Raw genomic sequence first — 25,108 nt, 5'->3', positions numbered from 1 at the left:
ACAAATACATTGTGTTTCCATGCTGTTCCACAGCTGACCACCCTAATGTCCTGTAATCGTTTGGCTTTGTCTTACTAATAGTAATGAGAGGGAGCATAATGGAGAAAAGTGCCAAGAAGGACAATGATCCCCCCCCCCCTTCGTCTCATTAACTTAATCCACCTGCATCTGTCACTTTGCATTCATTATTACCCATCAGCCACTTGACTCTCGATCATGGTATCTCATGCATTAGTAATGCTTTGTGTGCAGTGAATAATTCAGTCTGCAGCAAGTGCAAGAAAGCCAGGAGAAAAGCTGAGTCTGTGACAGCTCACCTGGGTAATCATGATAGCGGAGGGTGGAGGAGGAGGAGGAGAGACAAGATCGCATTACATGTGAGGGAGGCGACGACACTGAGCTCGAAGAGAACAATAAAAAAAAGTGTGACTCGCTCAAGCTCACTCGTTCCCTCTCTCTCTCTTTGTCTCATCCTTTCCACTTCCTTTTGTTTTCGTAGACCTATTCAGGCACCATCCACGACTAGCCAAGGAGACTAGTACATCTCCCGCAGAACGAGGCAGCAGGCAGCCCTGCAGTTCCACTCCATATCCAAAGCGTTACCACGTTGCCTGTGGGGAAGTCTGCAGGGGGTCATGGAGCCGGCCTTGCAAGATTCATCTTTCATTTTTCCTCACCTGATTGTAATTGTCATTAGTGATTACAGTCCTGTGCTTCACTGTGCACCATCAGACAGATATCTCGGCGTCCTCGCTCCAGCTAAATCCAGTCATTCCCTGCTGGGCGTCGCCAGCGGGGTGCCGATACACCAGCACCCCCGCACTGCATCTCCCTCTCTTGGGGGGGGCAACTAACCAGCCTAGATATTACCATTAGCCTCCCTCTCAGTCAGTGTCTGCCATGATGATTAGTTTAACACCACCCGGCAGTGGCAAAAGCACCGTTTTGGGCCAAATGCGATGTAAGCGCTGAAGGAGTACTGTAGAAATACTTCAACATAAGCCCACGTAAAGATATTTTCCTTCAAATTAAGCTACATATCAAGTCATTACTCCGAACGAACCCAGTTAATGAAAATGCTAATGAGTAGTTGATGTCTTCTAATTCCCCGAAGCCAGCGTCTAGTCCCACAGATAAACAATGTTAATGAAACTTTAATTGCTAAAGTTGATATAAATGTAGCCAGTGGCACACACCAGTGGTAACACTTAAGTTTGGCTGTGTTGAGGCTCTCTGTGATGTGGCTGGGGTCTCACTGATGAATCAGGTGATGAATGAGGAGTCCGCCTGTGCTTGACATGGTCAAAAAGGTCCATTAGCCAATTGAATGTTGTGACAAATAATTACTCAGTTTGTGTTTTGACAGCAGTGTTCGTGTGTCTTGCTTCAACTGAACAACATGTCTTTTCATTATGTGGTAGAAGAAACCAAACTGCCCTTCCTCTCTCTCTCTCTCCCCCTTTTTTCCTCTTCCTCTCTCTCTCTCTTCCTCTTCCTCACTCCCTCTCTCTCGCTCTCTCTCTCCCCCTCTCCCTCCCTCCCTCCCCCCACACAAAGTTGTACAAACACACTCAGGGTCTCAGGGGAAACATGTACGTAATGAGGTTCTGTTGAAGAGAATGTCTATGTCCTAGCAGGAGAAGGAATACAAACCGTGTACACACACACACACACACACACACACACACACATACACACAGGTGCAAATAAACCAAAAAACCAAAGTAATTTCATGAAACACACTGCCTAGTTGTACCTGCAAGGGAATTGCTTTTTGGTTCATAGCTGAGGAATAAAGCCCAGTTCTATTTTGGTCGATATGCTCCACCGAGATTAAACGCTGTTTTGATTTATGACCTCCACTTTCAGCATCCTGCGTGTGTGTGTGTGTGTGTGTGTGTGTGTGTGTGTGTGTGTGTGTGTGTGTGTGTTTCATCCAGGAGACAGAAATTATCATTGTTCATGGCAGATCCAATATCTGCCAACATGGCCGTTAATTACAGAATTTTTTTTCCCGTCTCGTCTTTGAGTTGTTGTTATGAAACTCGGTTGTTGTTTCCTTTCACTGTTGTTTGTAACCACTGGCTTTATGTCTCACTGCCCATTCTTCTGTTCCAGAGGAGATTTTCCAATCCCATATTGCCCATTGGTGGTCCCCCGACGGCGCCAGACTGGCGTACGCCACCATCAACAACACGTTAGTGCCCAAGATGGAGCTGCCGATGTTCACTGGCATGCTCTATCCTACGGGGAAGGAGTACCATTACCCGAAGGTAAAGTCTTCTCTTTCAACGCTGTTATCAGTCAGCTACAGTTGGTATCGCCGCGACCATGTTTTCACACTTGATAATTTTGTTTCTGAATGTAAGACCTGGGATGCCAAATACATTTTAGCACAAAGCTAAAATTAATTATCATTTAAATAAAAAATCAACTCAGTCCTGGGATGGGCAGAATAACACTTTTTACTGAGTTAGTCAGTTGTATTTTGGAATATTCAACAGAATTGTGCATTGATGGACGTCTGGGTGGCGTGGCGGTCTATTCCGTTGCCTTCCAACACGGGGATCAGTGGTTCGAATCCCCGTGTTGCCTCCGGCTTGGTTGGGCGTTCCTACTGAGACAATTGGCCGTGTCTGCGGGTGGGAAGCCGGATGTGGGTATGTGTTCTGGTCACTGCACTAGCGCCTCCTCTGGTCAGGGGGAGGGGTAACTGGGGGGAATAGCGTGATCCTCCCACGCGCTACGTCCCCCTGGCGAAACTCCTCACTGTCAAGTGCAAAGAAGCAGCTGGTGACTCCGCATGTATCGGAGGAGGCATGTGGTAGTCTGCAGCCCTCCCCGGATCAGCAGAGGGGGTGGAGCAAAGACTGGGACGGCTCGGAAGAGTGGGGTAATTGGTTGGATGCAATTTGGGAGGCAAAGAGGGAACCCCCCCCCCCCAAAAAAAAGAATTGTGTATTGCTAAAATATTTAATAATGGTTGATCAAACTGTGATCAACCCCCATGTTTCTCTTCCCTTTCTCTCCGTTTCCATCGCCCAGGCTGGCGAGGAGAACCCCGTCATTACTCTGTACGTTGTAAACCTCAACGGCCCGCTGCACACCATCGAGATGAGGAGACCGGAGGATCCCAGAATAGGGTAGGAAGTGCAAAATCAGCCCGTCAAGTCAGTCTGTTGATCAATGCATTGACTGGTCATTCATTACACTGGGCTTTAGTTGTCGTTTCCAGTTTCAGTGCTTTAGTCTCACACAAGCACACACACACACACAATTGATGGTTGAATGAATGGATGGTTATCATGAACACTAGACTGACCCACATAGGGTGCTTAATGGGTTTACAGAAAGATGGAGAGAAAGAGAGAAGGTTGGATGGATAGATGGAGAAATACTGACAGAGAGATGGAGAGATGGATAGACAGAGAGATAGATAGTGGATGGAGACATAGAGAGAGATACAGTAGATGGATAAGTAGACAAATGGAGAGCTAGAGAAATATTTATTCTGTTCTTCTTTCTTTCTATACACTCAACATGTAGGGACTCTTTTGGCAGACAAAATAAGAGTTGCACCGCCGTGGTCCCCCGTACCATGCTGGAGAAAGATTGAATGTTTTATATAACAGCTGAAAATAAGTGTCATCCAGGCATCGTTCCCAGGCGGCGCCGCACAAACACAGTTCATTGTTATTCATTAGTTTCTGTGTCTGTTCCAGAGAGTACTATGTCACCATGGTGAAGTGGGCCACCAGCACCAAGCTGGCGATCAACTGGCTGAACAGAGCGCAGAACATCTCCATGCTCACACTATGTGAGGCGACCACGGGGGTCTGCACCAAGGTACGAGGCCTAAACCTTCACTGTGCATGTACAGAACCAGTCCAGAGTGTGGACACGCCTGACTGAAGGCAATCCTGAATTCATTGCCTATTTCTGAATTTCTTCCCAAACCAATTTTAAATTTAGAAATATATACAGTTTGAAATGCTCCCCACCCAAATGAGTTGTTTCATTTAGTACTTATGTGAAATTGAGTAAAACGCCTATTTTGAGCACCCAAATGGACTCACTTGCAGTGTGGTTTGCAGGTTTCCATAAAACATGACTGGTTTGTTAAACGGGTTTTGAAGCTGGTATGAGAAGTCAGCTTGTTATTCTTTATACAGGATATCCTCTGACACGTAAAGTCAGAAACACACACACGGCTGATTTGCTAAAACAACTACCAAAAATAAATCCCAACAGCACAACTCGTGATTCCAGTTCATTCTGAGGTAAATCAGAAACTACATGGGGTAATGCTGTTGTTGAGTCGACCTACAACTTCACATTTGTAATCACACGTGCGCACCCACATGCACACTGACACAGCGACATACACACATACGTGTCCTGGCAGGGCCGCTTCATCAGGTAGAATAGAGTAGAGGTCTAACTGTGTTTGTTTAATTAAGCCAATATGAGGGCGTCTGGGTAGCGTAGCAGTCTATTCCGTTGCCTACCAACACAGCGGTTTGAATCGCTGGTTTGAATCCCTGCGTTACCTCCAGCTTGGTCAGGGTGTCCCTACAGACACAGCTGGCTGTGTCTGCGGGTGGGAAGCTGGATGTGGATGTGTGTCCTGGTCGCTGCACTAGCGCCTCCTCTGGTCAGTTGGGGCGCCTGTTCCGGGGGGAGGGGGAACTGTGGGGAATAGCGTGATCCTCCCACATGCTACGTCCCCCTGGCGAAACTCCTCTCTGTCAGGTGAAAAGAAGCCGCTGGCGACTCCACATGTACCGGAGGAAGCATGTGGTAGTCTGCAGCCCTCCCCAGATTGGCGGAGGGGGTGGAACAGCGACCAGGACGGCTCAGAAGAGTGGGGTAATTGGCCAAAGTACAATTAGGGAGAAAAGGGGGGGGGCAATATGTAAGATCGGCATCAAAACGTGCAGCCACATCATTGTCTACACACAAGGAGGAAGTTTGTGTGTAAAGTCAACAACCAAACACCCTATGTCTCAGAATGATTCAAAACACCAGTGTGCCTAGACACGCTTGATTGGTCACACTATGTAGCTTAAGCCATAAGCCATAAGTATATGTCACTTGTACACAGAAAAACTATCTGCACGGCGCTGTAATATAGTTTTCGGTATTGGGAGGAACAAAATGATAAATCCACCGCGTCTGAGTTTGGGCCATTTCATGCAATGATGGGCAGTCCCTGATGTCCCCGGTCCCCAGTAATGTTAGCATGCATCACCTGGATTTATCCTGTTGTGTATCTCGTAGGTTTCATGAAATCCCTCCGATTCCCCCCGGCTAACGTCAGTTTGTCTGGGAAAGTTGTTCACCTGTCAACTAGATCTCAAACTCATGAAGAAGTAACCGACGACCTTACTGACCGCGGCAAAAGTTTTTAGCTGAAAACATCACAGCCATTTTTCCTGATTCAGCCCTCGGGGCTCCGCGTGCTCCCCATACATAGCTGCCTTACGTCACATATTTGTCCATCAAATGAACCAACCCATGAAGTTGGACTGACTCACAGAACCGGTCCATCTTCAAAGGGTTTGGAAAGGAGCAGAGAGAGGTACAGAAAAGACAAAAGGTGGGAAAAGTGTAGCATGAACAATCAGACAATGTTTTATTTTTTTGTCTCCCCAGCCAGGGGCCAAAACTAGACCAGCTCATTTCACAGTTTGCTCTAATCTGCACTGCTTTAATCAATTGAGATGTAAGGTGACATTACCCCTGAGCCAGGTACTAGACCTCCGGCTGCTCCGGTTGGAGCTGCTCAGTGTCACAACCTGGAAGACAGTGTTTGTCCTGGGCAGCTCCTGGGTATGTGTGAATGTGAAGCAGGGTATTGCTGGGGGGGAAAAAAACAATGAAAAAAACATGCACAGTCAGTTTTCCCAACTAAATAAAGGCTGAAAACAGCGCCGTTGTTGTTGCTTCCCCATGCCGACTGACCTGTTTGAACTGCCCATTACAGAAACATGAGGACGAAAGTGAAGGGTGGCTGCACAGACAGGTAAGAGACCAACTACAGTGATGCACTGAGGGAACAAAAAGACTTAACTTATTTATACATTGCTCAGTATTTTCCACACTTATTTCCATTGTTCTGACCTTCTGACTTCTTAAGTCCTGTGAAACAGTATTTGCTTGATGTTTGTGTTGATGGGAAGTAATGTGCTCATTTGTAATGTACAATTGAAATCACATCTGCAAACACATTTTCCTTTACAGTATCATCTTCTTCTTCTTTCGGCTTGTTCCCTGTTTCCCAGGGATCGCCACAGTATATGTCCCAGAAAAGAAAAAAAAAGTCAAACTGAATTTAATCAGACTAGACCAGATTGAACTCAGTTGGGTGTCTTTGTGTCTTCAGAATGAAAAGCCGCTGTTCTCCAAGGACGGGTTGAGACTGTTTTTCACCAGGGCCATCCCCCAAGGAGGCAGGGGCAAGTTCTTCCACATCTCCATGTCCATCTCCCAGGTACACCTGCACTCTCTACTGACATCAACATTCACATTCACTGACACGGATGACACATAACATTATTGAGGGACTAGTTCTACATCACAAAGGTTTTTCCAGTGTGTTGTTAAGAGGGTTAAACATGGCTGCTGTGTGATGCAAAAAATTGTATGATCAAACATTTTTGTTTTGTGTTTGTTTGGGAAGGGTTTCCAAAGTACGGCCGCTTATGTTCTGTGTTGCCATACATGAGAACCTCATGGTGGCACGGTGGCGCAGTGGTTAGCGCGGTCACCTCGCAGCGAGAAGGTCCTGGGTTTGAACCCCGGGGTTGTTCAACCTTGGGGGGTCATTCCGGGTCGTCTTCTGTGTGGAGTTTGCATGTTCTCCCCGTGTCTGCGTGGGTTTCCTCCGGGTGCTCCGGTTTCCTCCCCACAGTCCAAAGACATGTAGGTCAGGTGAATCGGCCATACTAAATTGTCCCTTGGTGTGAATGTGTCGGCCCTGTGATGGACTGGCGGCCTGTCCAGGGTGTCTCCCCGCCTGCCGCCCAATGACTGCTGGAATAGGCTCCAGCATCCTGTGACCCCGATTGGAATAAACGGCTTAGATAATGAATGGATGGATGAGAACCTCAAAATTGCTGACCTAAATAATATTTAGATAGGATTTTTTTACTGTCACAACACAGGTAAGACAAGGTGTCTTTTTAGGAAATAAAACCCTCAAGTATTTCTGTTGAACATTAGTTTTACAACAGTGTCATTCCAATGGCTTGATCGTATCAATGTGTCTTTTTGATACAGTAAGCAAGTTTAAGTAGTAAATTTAAGAGCGTCATAAACTTAGCACACAAAATAAGGAAATTTGTTTTTGGTAGATTATTTCTTTATTGTAACAATGCTTCTTGGCAATAAATCTTATATGAAGCACCTGATTGTCAGCACCTGGGGTAGCAGAAGCTCAAAACAAGAGTCAATAGCAACAGCAAAATAAGCTGTTTGGCATTGGCAGAGAAGATTTGGCAAATTGTTCATGGGCGCAACCCACATACTCAGCTCTGCTGCTCATCCCACACATGCATGTTCCTTACAAATGCGGCAACATTTGAAAGGGAAATAAACAGGCTTTCCAAAAGTATAAGATTTATTGCCAAGAAGCATTGTTACAACAAAGAAATAATCTACCAAACGCACATTTCCTTACTTTTTGTGCTAAGTATATTTGCTCATGTTAATGGATCAGTTGTGTTGGTAAACTCTAGTAATTGTATTGTGTATGAAATCTATTTTCATTGCACTTTACACGCTGGGTGCCACTGTGCACTTACTGGACTATATGTTCTCCCTTGCAGTATTTTTACAAGCAAATTTTTTACACCAGTAAAATGAGGTTTGACTGAAGCAGAAGGTGTCTCTTGGTTTCCAGTATTTTTACTTTTCTTTGTGTCTCTTTCTCAGCCCAACACCAGCACAGACACCCTGCAGTCCATCACATCTGGAGACTGGGATGTCACCCAAGTCCTGGCCTACAATGAGGATAGCCAGCTGATGTGAGCACGCATGTGCACGAGCACGCATACACACACACACACATGCAGAGAAAGAAACACACATACACACATGCAGGTTCATGCTGTCTGTGTTGCAAGAATTGTATGTGATCCCCATTACTTGATATTTCATTCATGCACACACACACACACACACACACACACACACACACACACACACTCATGAAGCAGTGTTACATACATTCATATCATGTGTTTGCCGTGTAACGAGTGTGCCATCTTTTCATTTGTGTGATCATGCCATACAAACTCACACCCCATTGAGGGTCCACTTTGTGCCCTGTGGTGTGCACCTTGTGAATGCTTGCAGGCTTGGTTTGCTCTGCGTTGTTGTACACTATTTGGCTCCATAATGCTCGCTGTAGACAGATCACATGTTGCATCATAGAAAATCCAGAACAAAAACCATGAACAGGAGGTGCACTTATGAGAAGAGACTAGCGACATCCACCAGTTTCTTCTCTTTTCTTCTCTCAGCACTCATTAATGACTTGCATTGCCCTTTGACAGGAGTCAAAGGGCAATGCAGTGCTGATATTTTCCAAACTCAGGCAACACAACTCTATTAAACCCACTTACTTTATAATACCGGTGCCGCACTGTCAGGACAGTGACACCAAGTGTGTTGCTGTATGGTGTTGAACCCTGCACTATCAATATGCATTACGGACTGACCTCAAGTCATTGTCATTGTGTTGTAATGGGATTCTCCTGATTGACTGATGCAGATACTTCTTAAGCACTGAGGATGATCCGAAGCGAAGGCACCTGTACAGGTAATGGCAGCTTTTGTTGGTGGGTCGGGAGGGAAATAGGCACATCGTTTATCATCATTTATCAGTGGCTGGTGGGGGGAAAAAAATCGATAATGTTCGACCCTGTCTTGCTGTTTTTCGCAGCGCGGACACAGTCGGCCCGTTCAACCGTCGCTGCCTGTCATGTGACTTCTCCGACAGCTGCGGCTACGTTACCGGCTCCTTCAGCCACAACATGAGCTACTTCCTGCTCGGCTGCCAAGGTAGCGAACGTTCTTCCATCTTACTTTTTATTTTTATTTTTCCCACCCGCCCCCCCCCCTTTTCTCCCCAATTGTCTCCGGCCAATTACTCCACTCTTCTGAGTTGCCCCGGTCACTGCTCCACCCCCTCTGCCAATCCAGGGAGGGCTGCAGACTACCTCATGCCACCTCCGATATATGTGGAGTCGCCAGCCACTTCTTTTCACCTGACAGTGAGGAGTTTCACCAAGGGGACATAGAGCATGAGAGGAGCATGCTATTCCCCCCAGTTCCCCCCTGCCCCCCGAACAGGTGCCCTGACCGACCAGGGGAGGCGCTAGTGCAGCGACCAGGACACATACTCACATCTGGCTTCCCTCCCGCAGACCCTGCCAATTGTATCTGTAGGGACGCCTAACCAAGCTGGAGGTAAAACGGGGATTCGAACCGCCGAGCCCCGTGTTGGTAGGGAACAGAATAGACTGCTACGCCACCCAGACGCCCTTTTCCCACCCATTTATAACTATCTCAACAACTACGTTTCATTCTCTCTTTACCTTTGCCCACGAGGATTTTCCAGCGTCAAGTGAATGTCATTTCACACCGATTCGTAGGTCGATATATCTTCAATATCTAATGGAGGATAAAATTTTATGTACACCACCCATGCACCTTTTCAAGTTCCTATTGCTCCATCTCTGAAGGGAACTCTAATGGGCGGTGTACATGACCACATTAACCCACCGCAGGAAGCCGCATGACACTTCCCACCAGACCCCATCAGAGTAATATCTGAAAGTCAAAGGGACTGTACCTCATGCATTTTTAATCCAGTCCTCCCCCCATATGCCTTTATTTTAGAAAACTATGATAACGACGGATGAGGAGTAGTTGGCCTAGTTTACACAATCCACCACCACGGGGGTTTTATCACCGCATTCCCAATTTGCTAAGAGCATCAATCATTTCATTTTCTCTCTCTCCGCCCACAGCTCTGAGGTTTTAGGAGGTGGCTTAGAGAATATGTAGTTCAGGAAAAGCTTTTTCAGCTATTGCGTTACATTAACTGAATCAGCGAAGGCTAGTCTCTGTTCCTCATTCACTGACAGAGCTCAGATCCGAGATGTCATGAGTAATTTTTCCCCTTTCCTGTTCCCTGCAGTAAGGAGGCTTGTTTTGTACAAAGGCAGCCTCGGAGATCAATGTTAATCTGGGCTTTGCCCGCAATATAAATAAAATTACACTACCGTTCAAAAGTTTGGGATCACCCAAACAATTTTGTGTTTTCCATGAAAAGTCACACTTATTCACCACCATATGTTGTGAAATGAATAGAAAATAGAGTCAAGACATTGACAAGGTTAGAAATAATGATTTGTATTTGAAATAAGATTTTTTTTACATCAAACTTTGCTTTCGTCAAAGAATCCTCCATTTGCAGCAATTACAGCATTGCAGACCTTTGGCATTCTAGCTGTTAATTTGTTGAGGTAATCTGGAGAAATTGCACCCCACGCTTCCAGAAGCAGCTCCCACAAGTTGGATTGGTTGGATGGGCACTTCTTTGAGCAGATTGAGTTTCTGGAGCATCACATTTGTGGGGTCAATTAAACGCTCAAAATGGCCAGAAAAAGAGAACTTTCATCTGAAACTCGACAGTCTATTCTTGTTCTTAGAAATGAAGGCTATTCCATGTGAGAAATTGCTAAGAAATTGAAGATTTCCTACACCGGTGTGTACTACTCCCTTCAGAGGACAGCACAAACAGGCTCTAACAGGTGCTATTTAATGAAGATGCCAGTTGGGGACCTGTGAGGCGTCTGTTTCTCAAACTAGAGACTCTAATGTACTTATCTTCTTGCTCAGTTGTGCAACGCGGCCTCCCACTTCTTTTTCTACTCTGGTTAGAGCCTGTTTGTGCTGTCCTCTGAAGGGAGTAGTACACACCGGTGTAGGAAATCTTCAATTTCTTAGCAATTTCTCGCATGGAATAGCCTTCATTTCTAAGAACAAGAATAGACTGTCGAGTTTCAGATGAAAGTTCTCTTTTTCTGGCCATTTTGAGCGTTTAATTGACCCCACAAATGTGATGCTCCAGAAACTCAATCTGCTCAAAGAAGTGCCCATCCAACCAATCCAACTTGTGGGAGCTGCTTCTGGAAGCGTGGGGTGCAATTTCTCCAGATTACCTCAACAAATTAACAGCTAGAATGCCAAAGGTCTGCAATGCTGTAATTGCTGCAAATGGAGGATTCTTTGACGAAAGCAAAGTTTGATGTAAAAAAAATCTTATTTCAAATACAAATCATTATTTCTAACCTTGTCAATGTCTTGACTCTATTTTCTATTCATTTCACAACATATGGTGGTGAATAAGTGTGACTTTTCATGGAAAACACAAAATTGTTTGGGTGATCCCAAACTTTTGAACGGTAGTGTAAGTTTTTTCTATTTTTTTTGGGGGGGTGTAGTTTTTGCTTAAAGTAAATGCAGTTATGCATCTGTAGATTCTCTAAGTAGACTCAGAAAGAAGATTATCTGAAGCTTTTGGATGATTAGGTTTGTTTTGAGTCACCGCTCAGTTGACAAGCAAAATTGAAAACCAGTAAAAACTTTTTTTAAATTTATCCCCCCCCCCTTTTTTTTCTCTCCAATTGTACTTGGCCAATTACCCCACTCTTCCGAGTCGTCCCGGTCGCTGCTCCACCCCCTCTGCCGATCCGGGGAGGGCTGCAGACTACCAAATGCCTGCTCCGATACATGTCACCAGCCGCTTCTTTTCACCAGACAGGGAGGAGTTTCACCAGGGGTACATAGCGTGTGGGAGGATCACGCTATTCCCCCCAGTTCCCCCCTCCCCCCTGAACAGGCACCCCAAGCGACCAGAGGAGGTGCTAGTGCAGCGACCAGGACACATACCCACATCCGGCTTCCCACCCGCAGACACGGCCAATTGTGTCTGTAGGGACAACCTACCGTGTTACCTCCGACCAAGCCGTAGGTAACACGGAGATTTGGACAAGCCAGCCCAGTGTTGGTAGGCAACGGAATAGACCGCCATGCCGCCCGGTCACCCCCAGTAAAAACTTTTTAATTCATCCCTGTCTTTGAAATTAAATCTGTCTCAAGAAAAACGGGTCATGGAATCATATAAAATGACCACTTAAGCGTCTCTGTACTAAATGAAATCATCTTGAAATGTGTTTTCATGTTTCCCCAGGTCCTGATGTCCCATTTGTGGCAGTCTACAATACACAAGACAGAGAGAGTGAGTATTACACCGAGTAATTCAGCAGCATGTTGTATATGAAATTGAATGATGTAAAAAAGATGTCAAAAAGACCTTGCCCAAACAGGGACAGTTTGATGCGTCGCCTGGGAGAGAATGACCACCTGCGCTGAGTCATTGCTTGTGTACAAGCCAAGTCCAGGATATTGGCAGTAATTACATTATGACTGGATGGATGTCCTCATGAAATTATGACCTGCCCACTGGCGCTGCCAGCATACTCTAATATGATTACGGTTGTGTGTGTGTGTGTGTGTGTGTGTGTGTGTGTGTGTGTGTGGAGGGGGCTGTTTGTACAAATACATGCTGCTGTGGGTGTTTGTGTGCAAGCCCCTGTCATGTTGATAGGCTCCTCCCATTTTATTATGGCTCCTCTCCCTCTCACTTTTTGACTCCTCCCATTTTACTTCTCTAACCTTTCTTCCTCCAATAGGGAATGGGACATTAATGTACTGTTTTTATTGATACTGCCTGGCAATTAGAATAAAATGCATTAATTAAATTTTATCAAATGTGATTAAAGGATACGTTCCTCCACATGTTCGTGCATGCAAAACCCAATAAAGAAGTGCTAAGATTGATTGAGTAAATCATGGCGCTAAAAAGATTCTTATGAAGCATCATAAAAGCAACATGTTTTGATAAGTAAGGTGTGCCTGTGTTGGGTTTTATCTGGGTTTTTTAGTAGCGGAGGATACACTGTGTTGAACTCCCCCTGCTCCTTCTGCCTGCTTATATCCAGATGGAGGGAGCATCTCAACCTTTATTGTCCAGGACAGTCACCGTACAGTAACCCCCTTGAGCTCAGACAAAAGTGGGCATTTCTCCAGATTTGGTAATAGTTTGTGTGTTGTGTGATTGCAGAGGTGTGCGACCTGGAGACCAATGAGAACCTCAGGCTGACTCTGGATTCAATGCAGATGCCCAAGGTGGAGTACAAGGAGATCAACATCGAAGACTATAGTACGTCTCCCTCTCATATTTACATCTAGAATCACTTAATCTGCCGGGTGCAGTAAGCGTGTTGGAGTTTGTTGAGTTGATAAGGATGCAGAATAGGTTTTTGATAGCAGAGGATGAAGCTAACTCGATAAGTGCATGAATTAAGAAAAAAAAAGATCCTGCAGAGTATTCAAGTGAATGATGCTTAACAAGTAGTTGTCAGTGAGTTTATTCATTTAATGGTTGTTTTTGCCATGTTTTGCGTTACAGCTCTAACAATGCAGATCCTAAAACCAGCTGGCTTTGTGGACACTGCACACTACCCGCTGCTGCTCCTTGTGTACGTATGAGCACACGCTTCCTCACAAAGGCACGAGCTCGAAGAACTTTGCTTTCCGTGACCACGGCTGACTCTTGTCCTTACAACTGTCCAGCTTGTATGAGAACAGGAGGCTCCTCCGTCAGAGGAGATAATCACACGCGGAGGCGCAGCTTTCATCAGGCCTATTAATTTAAAGCACAGACCCAGCAGCTTTGCTCTCTGCTGCGACGGTGTAATAATTATACTGCAAATTAGAACGTTCCCACCCTTCCTCTCCACCTTCATCTTTATCAGCGTTCTTGTCCCCCTGCCTCAGACTATCTCTGTTTCTGTCTACCTCAAAGCTAGAAAAGGGACATTTGGCAGGCGGGTCTTTTTTGTATTGTCTCTCTGCCTTTTTATAAGGAAGCCAAATGAAAGCCTCTTTCATTAGCCAAGTTTAATTGTATTCCATTTTATTTAGGCAATAATAGATGCTCATCTGTGAACACTTTGCCATCTATATTCCTGGAGAGAGTTTTTGCTGTGCACACAAAAAAGCTTAAACATTTGCTGGAGGTCAGAAGTGCAACCACCAGAAATATAGTTTTATAATTTTATGACTTTAGTTTTACTTCATACTAAAGTTTTGCATTGTTAGCTGGTTTGGAGGTTGTCTTTTTATTTCCCCCCTCCACTTCAGTTCCATGTTGGATCTGTATTGTGTGCCTATGTGTAGTGACGGCTCCCCCGGTGGCCAGATGGTGTCCGAGCGGTTCCAAATGGACTGGGCCACGGTGCTGGTGAGCAGCTTCGGGGTCATCGCGGTGCGTTTCGACGGGCGCGGCAGCGGGTTTCAGGGGACCAACCTGCTGCACCGCATCCAGAAGAAACTGGGCGTGTTTGAGGAGCGAGATCAGCTGGAGGCGCTGAGGTAGACGAGTCTTTGTATCCCGTCTTAATTTCATTTTCCAGGATTCCTCTTTAGATTCATCGAGATGGCAGCTTAAGCACTCAACGACCCAAGGACTATTGATCCCCACGGACGTGTCGGTTGATGAAATTTCACAAATGATCTGTAATTGGAGGCACCGACTTACGATTGGTAATACTTAGCAGTATTTCGACAGGCTGAAGGAGCTCAGTTTTTCTCTTCTATGCAGTACACACATGGTCTGTGTTTGTTTTTCTGTTTTAGCAAAGCTGTCAAGGCATCGGGCTGGCTTTAAGAGCAGGGGGAATGGTTTGGTGGGTTGCACAAAGATAGATAATGGTTATTATAGTAAAAAAAAATGTCTCACTATTTACTTTCTTTTCAGCATTATCTCAAAAGAGCCCTATGTTGACAAAACAAGAATCGGAGCTTTTGGAAAGGTGAATATAATTTTTTTTGTGTGTCTTTTTACATAGACGTTGCAATTATTATTGTTTTATTTTTTGCACAATGTTTAACAATGGGCAGCACGGTGGCGCAGTGGTTAGCGCGGTCGCCTCACAGCGAGAAGGTTCTGGGTTCGAACCCCGGGGTAGTCCAACCTTGGGGGTCATCCTGGGTCATCCTCTGTGTGGAGTTTGCATGTTCTCCCCGTGTCTGCGTGAGTTTCCTCCAGGTGCTCCGGTTTCCTCCCACAGTCCAAATACATGTAGGTCAGGTGACTCGGCCGTACTAAATTGTGCCTAGGTGTGAATGTGTGTGTGTCGGCCCCGTGATGGACTGGTGGCGTGTCCAGGGTGTCTCCCCACATGCCGCCCAATGACTGCTGGGATAGGCTCCAGCATCCCCGCAACCCTGATTGGGATAAGCGGCTTGGATTATGGATGGATGTTTAACAATGGCGTAATCATCCATCCATCCATTATCCGAACCGCTTATCCCAATTAGGGTTGCGGGGATACTGGAGCCTATCCCAGCAGTCGTTGGGCGGCATGTGGGGAGACACCCTGGACAGGCTGCCAGGCCATCACAGGGCTGACATAAACACACACACATTCATACCTAGAGGCAGTTTCGTACGGGCGACTCCTTGGTGAATTTTAAACAGGTGTATCCTCCGGTATTTACTTTGCCTAGGTGGAAAGGCTACTGAAACAGTATGCAGACTATGGGACACAAAACTAGTGCAAAGGACATTTTTGTTTTGTGTTCAGTGACATTTATATTGTCTCCCAGGTGTATGGCGGCTATGTGACCAGCATGCTGCTCAGTGCCGAGGAGTCTCCTGTGAAATGCGGCGCTGTCCTCTCGCCCATCACCGATTTTGAGTTATACGGTGAGGAGCTGTTTGTCTGTGTGCAGTCGTTGATGTTACTGTTTGCTTTTCCCTCTACGGCCGATAGTGTCAGATGGTAATCTGAGGCCAGGAAAAGGGATTAAGATGGAGATGGTGTCAGTGTGGGCATGCTTTGTGTCTGTAGTTGTGCGCGGGCCGGTGCGCTCCGCCGGAGCATCAGAAAAACAACATCTTGCAGCTCTGTGCTGAGGATTTGATTCGGCGTTTGTTTTGTGACTGTGTTCTGAGTACGCGTGGAAAATACAGGAGTGAGAGATAGGCGTGTGAGGGCGCCTTATCAGCCCTCGGGTACAGTCGCACCTCTTCACTCAAAACACAGTGCTGCCAAACAAACACCCACCCCAAAACAGACACAAAGCACAATCTGCATACCGCATGTGGCACCACGGGAGCAGGAAGAGAAAGTCAGAGGTGCGTGTGTGCATGCATGAAATATCAAGTGTGTGTGTGTGTGTGTGTGTGTGTATGTGTGTGAGAGAGAGAGAGAGAGAGTGTGTGTGTGTGTCTTCCTTGCTGGGAGGGGCACCAGGGGTAAGGAACATGACAGTGAAGGCAGAGCAGGGTGTCACGGTGTGACTGGTTTCTCATTTATTTGGCAGTTCTTGCTCTGCCGGGGGGAGTGGCGGGCCCGCTGTGACACTGTTCTTGCTTGGCCAGGGGGAGTGGCGTGCCCGCTGTGACACAGTTCCTGCTTTGCCGGGGGGAGTGGCGGGCTCGCTGTGACACAGCAGATGTGTGGAATGGCAAATGAGAATTGTCCGTGACGGTTTGTAGACAAAACAACATGTAAATTGGGTGAATCCATTTGAATATGGAAACAGAAAACGGAGCGGCCCGGGGAAAGTGCGCCGTGAAAATGGCTGAAGGAGCGTCAGTCACTTCGGTGCAGTACTGACATGACGCACACGTCAGTGGCTCCATAGGTAAACAGTGACGTTAAACTGATGTCTGTGTTCACGGAGCAGTATACAAAGAGCTAACCTCCCGTCTCTCCCTCCCAGCCTCGGCCTTCTCTGAGCGGTATCTCGGGCTGCCCAAACCTGATCCCAGGGCATACACGGTAAGCTTCCATCAGCGGCCTCCTCAATTACAGTCGAGGTAATTAACGCCGTGTCACATGAATCTAATTTGTCATGTTGTGTTTAATTCATAGATGGCCAATTTGGACCACAGAGCCTCTCAGTTCATGGACAAGAAGCTTCTCATCATCCATCCAACAGCCGATGGTGAGTCAAGACGCCCTAGACGCTACACAATATGCAACCTGCTGATATTTTTTTTGTGTGGTCATGAAAATATCGCCTGTGTGTGGCGTCGTGACATGTGCTGTTGTTCTGTTGTCTCCAGAAAAAGTCCATTTCCAGCACTCAGCGAAATTCATCGCCCAGCTTATTAATGAAAAGGCAAACTACACCCTACAGGTAAGCAGTTTGACTTTGGTCCTGCCGTGCACTGGCGCCGTGTCCGCGCTTGGCTCTCCTCATCACGGCACGCAGCTTTCCCCAACCTTCCGGAGCGCCGTGATCCCGGTGGGATCCCACACAAAACCGGAGGATTACCCCCTCGACAATGCCTCCGTTTCACATAATGAGATTACGAGACCCTCTTACCAGTCCTTCATTAACACCAGGGCTAATCCCATTAAGATAGGAGGCGCTGTGGCTGAACAGTTTGATGTAGCTTATTATTGTCTGGTGGCTAGGTTAGTTCATGGGCTCATTTTCAACTGAAGCTCACACACACACGCAGACTGTGATACACCTTCTGATCTCTCCTGGTTGTAGATCTACCCAGACGAAGGCCACTTCATCCATGGCGAGGCCACGCGGCAGCACCTCAGCCAGTCCCTGGTCAACTTCTTCGAGGAGTGCTTCAGGCTACCGGACAAGGTGTTCGAGGAGAAGCTGGAGGAGGAGAGCGAGGACGAAGGCTAGCCGACTCGTCCGAGCCTCACCCGGCCTGCCCCGTTCCCACCCCTCCGCCAACCCCCGCAACCCCACCCACCTCCACCTGGTCACCCAAGCACAACGCGACACTCCACAAGCCGTCCACACAATATGCAACCCCACCTTCTTTTTTTTTTATTTCACCACCTTTAACCCACCGCCTCACACACACACACACACACACACACACACACGTTGAAACCCTGAACCGCCGTTCCAACAGTAAACTGATTTACCCGTTCGTCCCCCATTTCTTCTTCTCCTTCATTACTCTCGCCCTTGGTTAACAATTGACGCGGCGCTCTGGAGAGACTAAAATAAATGACAACAAAAAAAAAAGAAAAAAGAGAGAGAGAGTGATGACGTTTCTGGAAATAATAAGATGAGAGGTGGTTTGTTGAGCAGGAGGCGCTGTCCTTTTTCAGCTGGGACGGACCGGCTCCTCCAGTCCAGCAGAGGGGGAGAGAGAGAGTGAGAGTGAGAGTGAGAATAAGCTCTCACACAAACTTGAGTTTTTTCCTCCCGAGTCTGTGGGGAGACGGAAAAACTCTACAGCACAAACTTTGGGATTGTATATCAACACACAGACTGACGGTGGTGGTGGTGGTGGTGGTTGAAACTGCTCGACACGCACAGTGGTTAGTGGTGGTGGCGGGTGGGGGTGGTTGTGAAAAAAAATGGGAAATGTTACTATTTTTGAAGTTGTGAAGAACTTTCCATGTTGGACCGTGGTCGTGTCTATCGTTCTTACATTATGTAAAATAGCACACACACAAACACACACACACACACACACACACACACACACACACACACACACACACACACACTGCTACCACAGATGTGTTTTCTTCTCGGTCGTCACGTTTGCCCCGATGTCTGTGTCATCCTGTAGCCTCATTTATGTATCGGTGATGTAGGCAAAGTGTTTGACCCGACGACACGTGCGGAGGAAGGGGGGGAGAAAAGATGTCGCAGGTTTCACGTCGCCCTCCGCCCCGAGGCCGGCGAGACCGTCTCACCGAGACGCGTCCTTCTGGCTCCTTCTGTTTTGTCTGCTTTTTGTTTTGCTCTGTTCCTTTCTCCTCCGATGCGGAAGCATAAACTCGTTTTAGTCACCGTGCCTTACTTTGGGAGCAAGATGTCCTGCTCCGTACCTCCCCGTTGTATGAGACGAACCGTTAATGCGGACGCAGCCCGTTTCCCGGCGCGTAGTCCGTTGGCTGGAATGCGGCGCAAGTTCGCACGCCCGAGCCCGACGGCGAGACCTCGCGTCCGACCTCGTCGAAGAGCTTTTTACACGTTTCACATGAGAATGAGTGGATGAGCCTCTCTCTGGAGGTACGCCCCATCGGCCACAGCTCCTCCCGCTGTGTAAAACCAATGCCATTATGACTCCATGCCAAAATGTACAGTATCTGCATGCACCATCGTCTATAAGAGATCCACGGATGGGAAGGGAGGTGACGTCATGTCCACGCTGTACAGAGCTCTGCGGTGTTTCTCGCCATGTAAATGCTGTGACACTCACATCAGCGAGCAGCCCTCTCGGTACACATGGGTTAGAATGGGTGGGGGGGGGGCTGGGGCTTTCGGTTAACATAGCGGTATATTCCGTTGCCTATCAACACGGGGATCGCCGGTTCGAATCCCCGTGTTACCTCCGGCTTGGTCGGGTGTCCCTACAGGCACAATTGGCCGTGTCTGCGGCTGGGAAGCTGGATGTGGGTATGTATCCTGGTCGCTACACTAGCGCCTCCTCTGGTCGGTCAGGGCACCTGTTCAGGGGGGAGGGGGAACTGGGGGGAATAGCCTGATCCTCCCACGCGCTACATCCCCCTGGTGAAACTCCTCACTGTCAGGTGAAAAGAAGCGGCTGGCGACTGCACATGTATCGGAGGAGGCATGTGGCAGTCGGCAGCTCTCCCCGGACCGGCAGAGGGGGTGGAGCAGCGACTGGGATGGCTCGGAAGAGTGGGGTAATTGGCTGGGTGCAATTGGGTGAAAAAGGGGCGGTGGGGAATATAAATAAATAAATGGGGGGGGGTAATTAGGTTCAGTGTTATAACCTCAGTTAATACATTTGTATATATGGGAAAAATATGGTGTTGCCCTCACTGTCCTCACAATGGAGTGATTTGAATGCGTCATACCAAATGTGACATTTCCGAGGCGCAAGTTGTACTTTTCGTTTGTTTTTTTATTCTTTTCTTGTTTGTTTTCATTTAATTTGAATGCTCATTTGTTGAATTTTCAGTGCATGTGAAGATGTTGACTGCCGCCGAGCGCTACCTTAGTTTGGTTTCCACATAGTATTTTTGACATCTTGAATGTTTCTTACTGGACTGCATACTTACATCTCCAGTAGTATTGTGATTGAACTCCCAGTCTCGTTAGCTTGGTGTGTAAATGTTACTCAAATATCATTTTATTCTGGAAAAAAAAAAAGATTTATCTGGGTGTTATTTGTGCATAAGGCATTTTGGAAGTTACATTTGACTCTTCATTTCTGTTCTGTTGTTGCAGTGGTTAAACTGAGTTGAAAGTGGGCTTCATACATGCCAACTGCACCGTCCCGCGTTCTTGCCAGCGACTGAGGACTTTTTCAAACGGCTTTTGACTTTGTCATCCGAAGCACAGGAGGAGGCTAATGACAGAATGTGGCATGAAGGCATATGTTAGAATAAGAATAAAAAAAACAAAAAATATTTCATCATCGTTCAAGTTTGGGGGGGGGGGGCTAATCTGTTTTCTTGCACTTGGCGGGCATAAAAAACCACATCATGGAGCACAAAATGTGTGAAAACAGGGTTTTTTTTTCATCCATGAGACAGAATATATAGTAGAAAACCGCTAGAATCTACTTAGAAAGCCCCAATTCATGGAAATTCTTGAAATGTGAAATGCATTAGAAACACGTTAGGGGCGTCCAGGTGGCATGGCGGTCTATTCCGTTGCCTACCAACATGGGATCGCCAGTTCGAATTCCCGTGTTGCCTCCGGCTTGGTCGAGCATCCCTACAGACACAATTGGCCATGTCTGCGGGTGGGAAGCCGGATGTGGGTACGTGACCTGGTCGCTGCACTAGCACCTCCTCTGGTCGGTCGGGGCGCCTGTTCATCGGGAGGGGGAATTGGGGGAAACAGCGTGATCCTCCCACACACTACATCCCCCTGGCGGAACTCCTCACTGTCAGGTGAAAAGAAGCGGCTGGTGACCCCACATGTATCGGAGGCGGCATGTGGTAGTCTGCAGCCCTCCTCGGATCAGCAGAGGGGGTGGAACAGCGACCGGGATGGCTTGGAAGAGTGGGGTAATTGGCCAGGTACAATTGGGGAGAAAAGGGGGGGGGGGAAAGTAAAAAGAAAGAAACACGTTAGAAGCTATCAGGTCCTATTGGAAGATGTTTTTCTTTTCTATTCACTGTCTGACATTTGTGTTTGCAGAAATTTGTGGCTGACCAAATACAGACCTTTTAGAAAATAATCTTTTAATCAAATCAGGCAATACACATTCCAGTAACACGATTTGTATAGATTCTCATGCTTGATGGCACGTAATGTGGCACCAACCAAAATGTCCACAAAGGATGGGCTACCTCTTCAGGATTTCTCAGTCTTGCATGGGTTTTGTTGAATGCATAATGTCGTCCTATTGAATTGTGTTTCATGACTAGACACATGCGGGTGGAGTGTTAGAAGGCACCAAATGCTGAATCAAACACACGTGATTGAATTGAAACGGTACAATTGTTGATTCACAACTAGCAGAGCCAGTTCAATCAAAGAAATGGACTGTCAATCTAAAAGCGGATGTCAGAAATAATAGACTTGCTCAAAAGCAGACTTTTTCCCAGTGTAAACAGGACTGAAGTTGTATATCAGCACTTTCTTCTCTTCCTCCTCGCTGCCAAATCTGTGCAAACTTTTTCTGGCTGTGGAACGAGAGAGACCATGCCAAATTTAGAGATTGCAACACCGTAAAACCGAAGGGTTGATTTCAGACTGAAATTGTGAGAGTGCTTCTGTATGGTCAAACCTTCATTGACCAAGAAGTCGGCCATGTAGAAGGTGGTCTTGATGGCGGCTGGAGAGTGTGGGATGTAGGGCCTGGTCCACTCGAATGCGTTCTTCTCAGGGTGCCACTGGGTGCCGTAGATTGGGAAGTCATTCGCTGCCAAGGGATAAAGACAGAGGGAAGCGGTGTAGAAGGAAGTCAGATCTTACACAGCTCTACACTATTTCTTTTAACAACCATCATGTGACTGTCTTCTACCTTCCACTGTTGACACAAACTCGACTCTCCCATCTGTGTTTGTGGACAGGATTTTGTAAAACCTCTTCAATTCTTCATTGTCATTGTAACTCTGAAATGATGAAAGTAGGGGCTATGAAAGGCCAGGGCACATCACACAGCTCTTTGCTATATCCTCCTACATTTTACTTGCCTGGGTAATGTCCCTGTCCATAACAGTGCCAAACAGACAAACATTACGCATCAAATATTCCAACAATTCAAAACGAGACATGGTCTGGTCTGGTAGTTTATTCTACTGTTGCACTTGTTGTATGTCACTGAATGATGCTTAGCTAAATGGTTGAAGAATTGATGTGTATGTAAGGTGTGTGTGCTAAATGGTATACCTGCACTGTGAGACTCCACTGATGAGAGTTTTCTGTCAATGGCTCAGAGGCCAGAGCTTCCAAAACTTCTGCCGGGAAGCCTCTAAACAACCTGCTTTTGCTGGATTCTGCAAATGAGCCATAACAATGTGGGTAAGTAGAGCATTCAAACAGACGATGTACATGATGGATATAACAGCAGATTAAAAACAAACATCACTGGGTGCCAGATCTAGATTTAACACCCACCATCAGCCAAATACTGTTATTTTTAGATGTGGTGGGTGATCTTGTTAAATAATCACTTTGACAGACTGCCAACGATCAACCATAAATTGTGCTGTATTCCAAAGATCTAACTGAAAGATGCGGTACTGAAAATGGCAGATGAATTCTGTCGTACACCAGGCCTTCTGGCACCACATTTACTTCAGCAGTTTGAGATACTTTTAACTTAAATGCGTTGAATGTGTCTACAGAGGCATGTCTGAACTGATAAAAGCCAGACTGCATGTTGACCATAGGTCCAGTGAATGAGAGCACGCCGTACCATTAGTAAAGATAAGAGGCAAAGCCACACCACTGGTATTTGTATGAGAGAGAAGCAGCTTTCCACTAGTAAGGTAGATCAGTTGCTCAAATCCAAGACAAGTACCCCACACAGGGAAATGGTCACCTCTGGAGTTGGCCTGAAATATCAAAAACAAAATGAGGCTCAGGCAGTCACAGTAAAGTGTTTCAGCAAACTGGTACCTCATACTTACTTCAATGGCAAGTTCATAAAAGATTCTTGCGGCCCTTTCATAACCAGATGAGATAATGCTGACTCCTCCGCCAGGGTAAAGTACTCTGTTGAGATAAGAAGAAAAAAAAGGGTCAAACACCGTTCTTATATGACGGCAACAACTTAAAGACACCCTATGTAGTTGTATAAGTAGTGTGTAGTGATAATCATTCTAATAAACTCATTATAAAGCACTTTTTTGAGTTTACAACAACAACAACACACTCCTTAGATACAATAGGAAAAATGGAAAAAGCACCAAAGAATGAAAAGAATAGCCTAAGATTTATGTTATCTACCACCTTTCAATTATGTAAATGTAATATTCAATTGTGTGTCAATAATTTTGCTGTTTTGCATGTGTGTGTGTAGAGAGGACTTTTCCCAAAAAGGTAATAGCTTATTTTGTAAGGAATCTCCAGTAAGAGGACATGGATCCAACAGTTTACCCATTAATTGAGTTGAAGAGTGTTTTGTATTCCTCCAGCGTCTGGTTAACCCTGAAGAAAGTCAGAGGAAGCTCATCAAACAGGCCAGGGGACAGCGTGTCTGCACAACTCTAAATAGCGATGCATATGTAAATATCTATAAACACATTAATGCTCTAATTCTTTCTCTGGGTCATGATAATATTGCCATTACGTCAGTCATACCAAGTCATATACTTGGAGAGGCATTCACCAAACTTACATGATGGGGACAACTCTCGCTCCAGCCGACTCCAAGAACTTAACATAAGAGGCCGCTATGTAAGAAGTCATATTAGGCTGAGGTGCAAGTACCTCTTGAGCCAGCACACCTTAAAAAAACAACATAAATGGTTAAATGACAAACTAGTCAGACTTCTCCTTCACATGACACATTTGAATTTACATTTATTTATAATACTCTGCATAATATCATGATGGTTTACGTATAAAGCATAGTAGTGCTGTGTAATATTGATAATATTAATCATAGGGGACCTTAGTTGATATTGATATATGCTATATGCTTACATATGCAAAAAGACCATGTTTAAGAATCCAGCTGAGGTTCGTCACATTGAACTGCTTGTTGGTGGAAAGAATAATATCAAACTAAGGCTAGTTTTCAAATCATACTGCCTTCAAATATTTCAGATCTCATTTTGTGATAAACTTTACCAAATAGATTCTCGTTATCTTTAATTTAGACAGTAACAATCAAATTTCATCCCACGCCAGCCAGCCCTATTGTTGTTTTGTCTAGTTCGTTCGCACATTTTGTTTATCTGCTTCAAACCAGCAACTAATAATGAGGCTCCCTTTAGGGAAATACATCTATTCTATTCTCGTCTATTCCATTCTATTCCGTTCTATTCTGTTCTATTCTATTCTGGCAGCGACTTTTTACTTCCAAATGTGCATGCCTGTTTTTTCTTGAATACCCAGTAAACATCACGTGTGTATTCAGACATACACACAAAAAATGACATTGAACTTACCAATAATTGGTGCGTCATTTCTGTTAGCAGACGAATACGATGGTATCGATAAAAGCACGATGCAGATCGGTAGAGCGAACATTCTGGGTAAAAGTTACTCCGAAATAAAATCGACCAGGCTACATTCGCTGTAGGTCCGTCCAGAGGCTCTCCATACTTACGGTAATGAGGCAAAGTGACTAGTGGGGACAGAAAAGGGTTTCTCCCCAGTACATTAATTCACTATATCGTCTGCGCACACACCGTGAAGCACTACTACCTCTTGACTGTCATCACACTTTAATCACGACGGATATACACGATTGACCACTTTACAGCCACCTCGTTGCCCACATGACCGCATTTCAACCAATCACCTGAGAGCTTGGAATAACACCGTATTCATCGTAATATCAACGCATTCAGTATTGACTTAGCGGAAC

The 25,108-nt window shown here is 46.0% G+C and overlaps 2 protein-coding genes across 3 annotated transcripts in view; one reads left to right on the top strand and one right to left on the bottom strand.

Moving 5' to 3' along the window:
• Nucleotides 1–17,909, top strand: part of dpp6a (dipeptidyl-peptidase 6a) — a 189,526-nt gene extending 171,617 nt beyond the window's left edge. For both annotated transcript variants that reach the window (XM_056299078.1, XM_056299077.1), the window contains 18 exons: nucleotides 2,119–2,273; nucleotides 3,046–3,143; nucleotides 3,723–3,846; nucleotides 5,987–6,025; nucleotides 6,386–6,493; nucleotides 7,936–8,027; nucleotides 8,777–8,824; nucleotides 8,948–9,066; nucleotides 12,266–12,313; nucleotides 13,199–13,297; nucleotides 13,547–13,616; nucleotides 14,317–14,511; nucleotides 14,897–14,951; nucleotides 15,748–15,847; nucleotides 16,870–16,928; nucleotides 17,022–17,094; nucleotides 17,216–17,289; nucleotides 17,653–17,909. In XM_056299078.1, coding sequence (XP_056155053.1) covers nucleotides 2,119–2,273; nucleotides 3,046–3,143; nucleotides 3,723–3,846; nucleotides 5,987–6,025; nucleotides 6,386–6,493; nucleotides 7,936–8,027; nucleotides 8,777–8,824; nucleotides 8,948–9,066; nucleotides 12,266–12,313; nucleotides 13,199–13,297; nucleotides 13,547–13,616; nucleotides 14,317–14,511; nucleotides 14,897–14,951; nucleotides 15,748–15,847; nucleotides 16,870–16,928; nucleotides 17,022–17,094; nucleotides 17,216–17,289; nucleotides 17,653–17,802 — 1,706 coding nt within the window. In that variant the 3' untranslated portion in view covers nucleotides 17,803–17,909. The remainder of the gene's footprint in view (nucleotides 1–2,118; nucleotides 2,274–3,045; nucleotides 3,144–3,722; nucleotides 3,847–5,986; nucleotides 6,026–6,385; nucleotides 6,494–7,935; nucleotides 8,028–8,776; nucleotides 8,825–8,947; nucleotides 9,067–12,265; nucleotides 12,314–13,198; nucleotides 13,298–13,546; nucleotides 13,617–14,316; nucleotides 14,512–14,896; nucleotides 14,952–15,747; nucleotides 15,848–16,869; nucleotides 16,929–17,021; nucleotides 17,095–17,215; nucleotides 17,290–17,652) is intronic.
• Nucleotides 17,910–21,284: 3,375 nt separating this feature from the next.
• On the bottom strand, nucleotides 21,285–24,991 carry ggh (gamma-glutamyl hydrolase (conjugase, folylpolygammaglutamyl hydrolase)). The gene is made up of 9 exons (XM_056299636.1): nucleotides 24,687–24,991; nucleotides 23,912–24,020; nucleotides 23,671–23,721; nucleotides 23,202–23,286; nucleotides 22,988–23,126; nucleotides 22,459–22,565; nucleotides 22,091–22,181; nucleotides 21,854–21,988; nucleotides 21,285–21,749 (listed from the first exon to the last, which is right to left on the bottom strand). Exons 1-9 carry the CDS (start codon nucleotides 24,766–24,768, stop codon nucleotides 21,631–21,633), a joined length of 918 nt encoding a protein of 305 aa, XP_056155611.1. The 5' UTR covers nucleotides 24,769–24,991; the 3' UTR covers nucleotides 21,285–21,630.
• Between the last annotated feature and the right edge of the window lie 117 nt (nucleotides 24,992–25,108).

Source organism: Lampris incognitus, chromosome 19 (assembly GCF_029633865.1).
Source record: "Lampris incognitus isolate fLamInc1 chromosome 19, fLamInc1.hap2, whole genome shotgun sequence".
Taxonomy (NCBI): Eukaryota; Metazoa; Chordata; class Actinopteri; order Lampriformes; family Lampridae; genus Lampris; species Lampris incognitus.
Note: the sequence above shows the minus strand (reverse complement) of the source record. Positions and strands in the feature narration are given on the sequence as shown.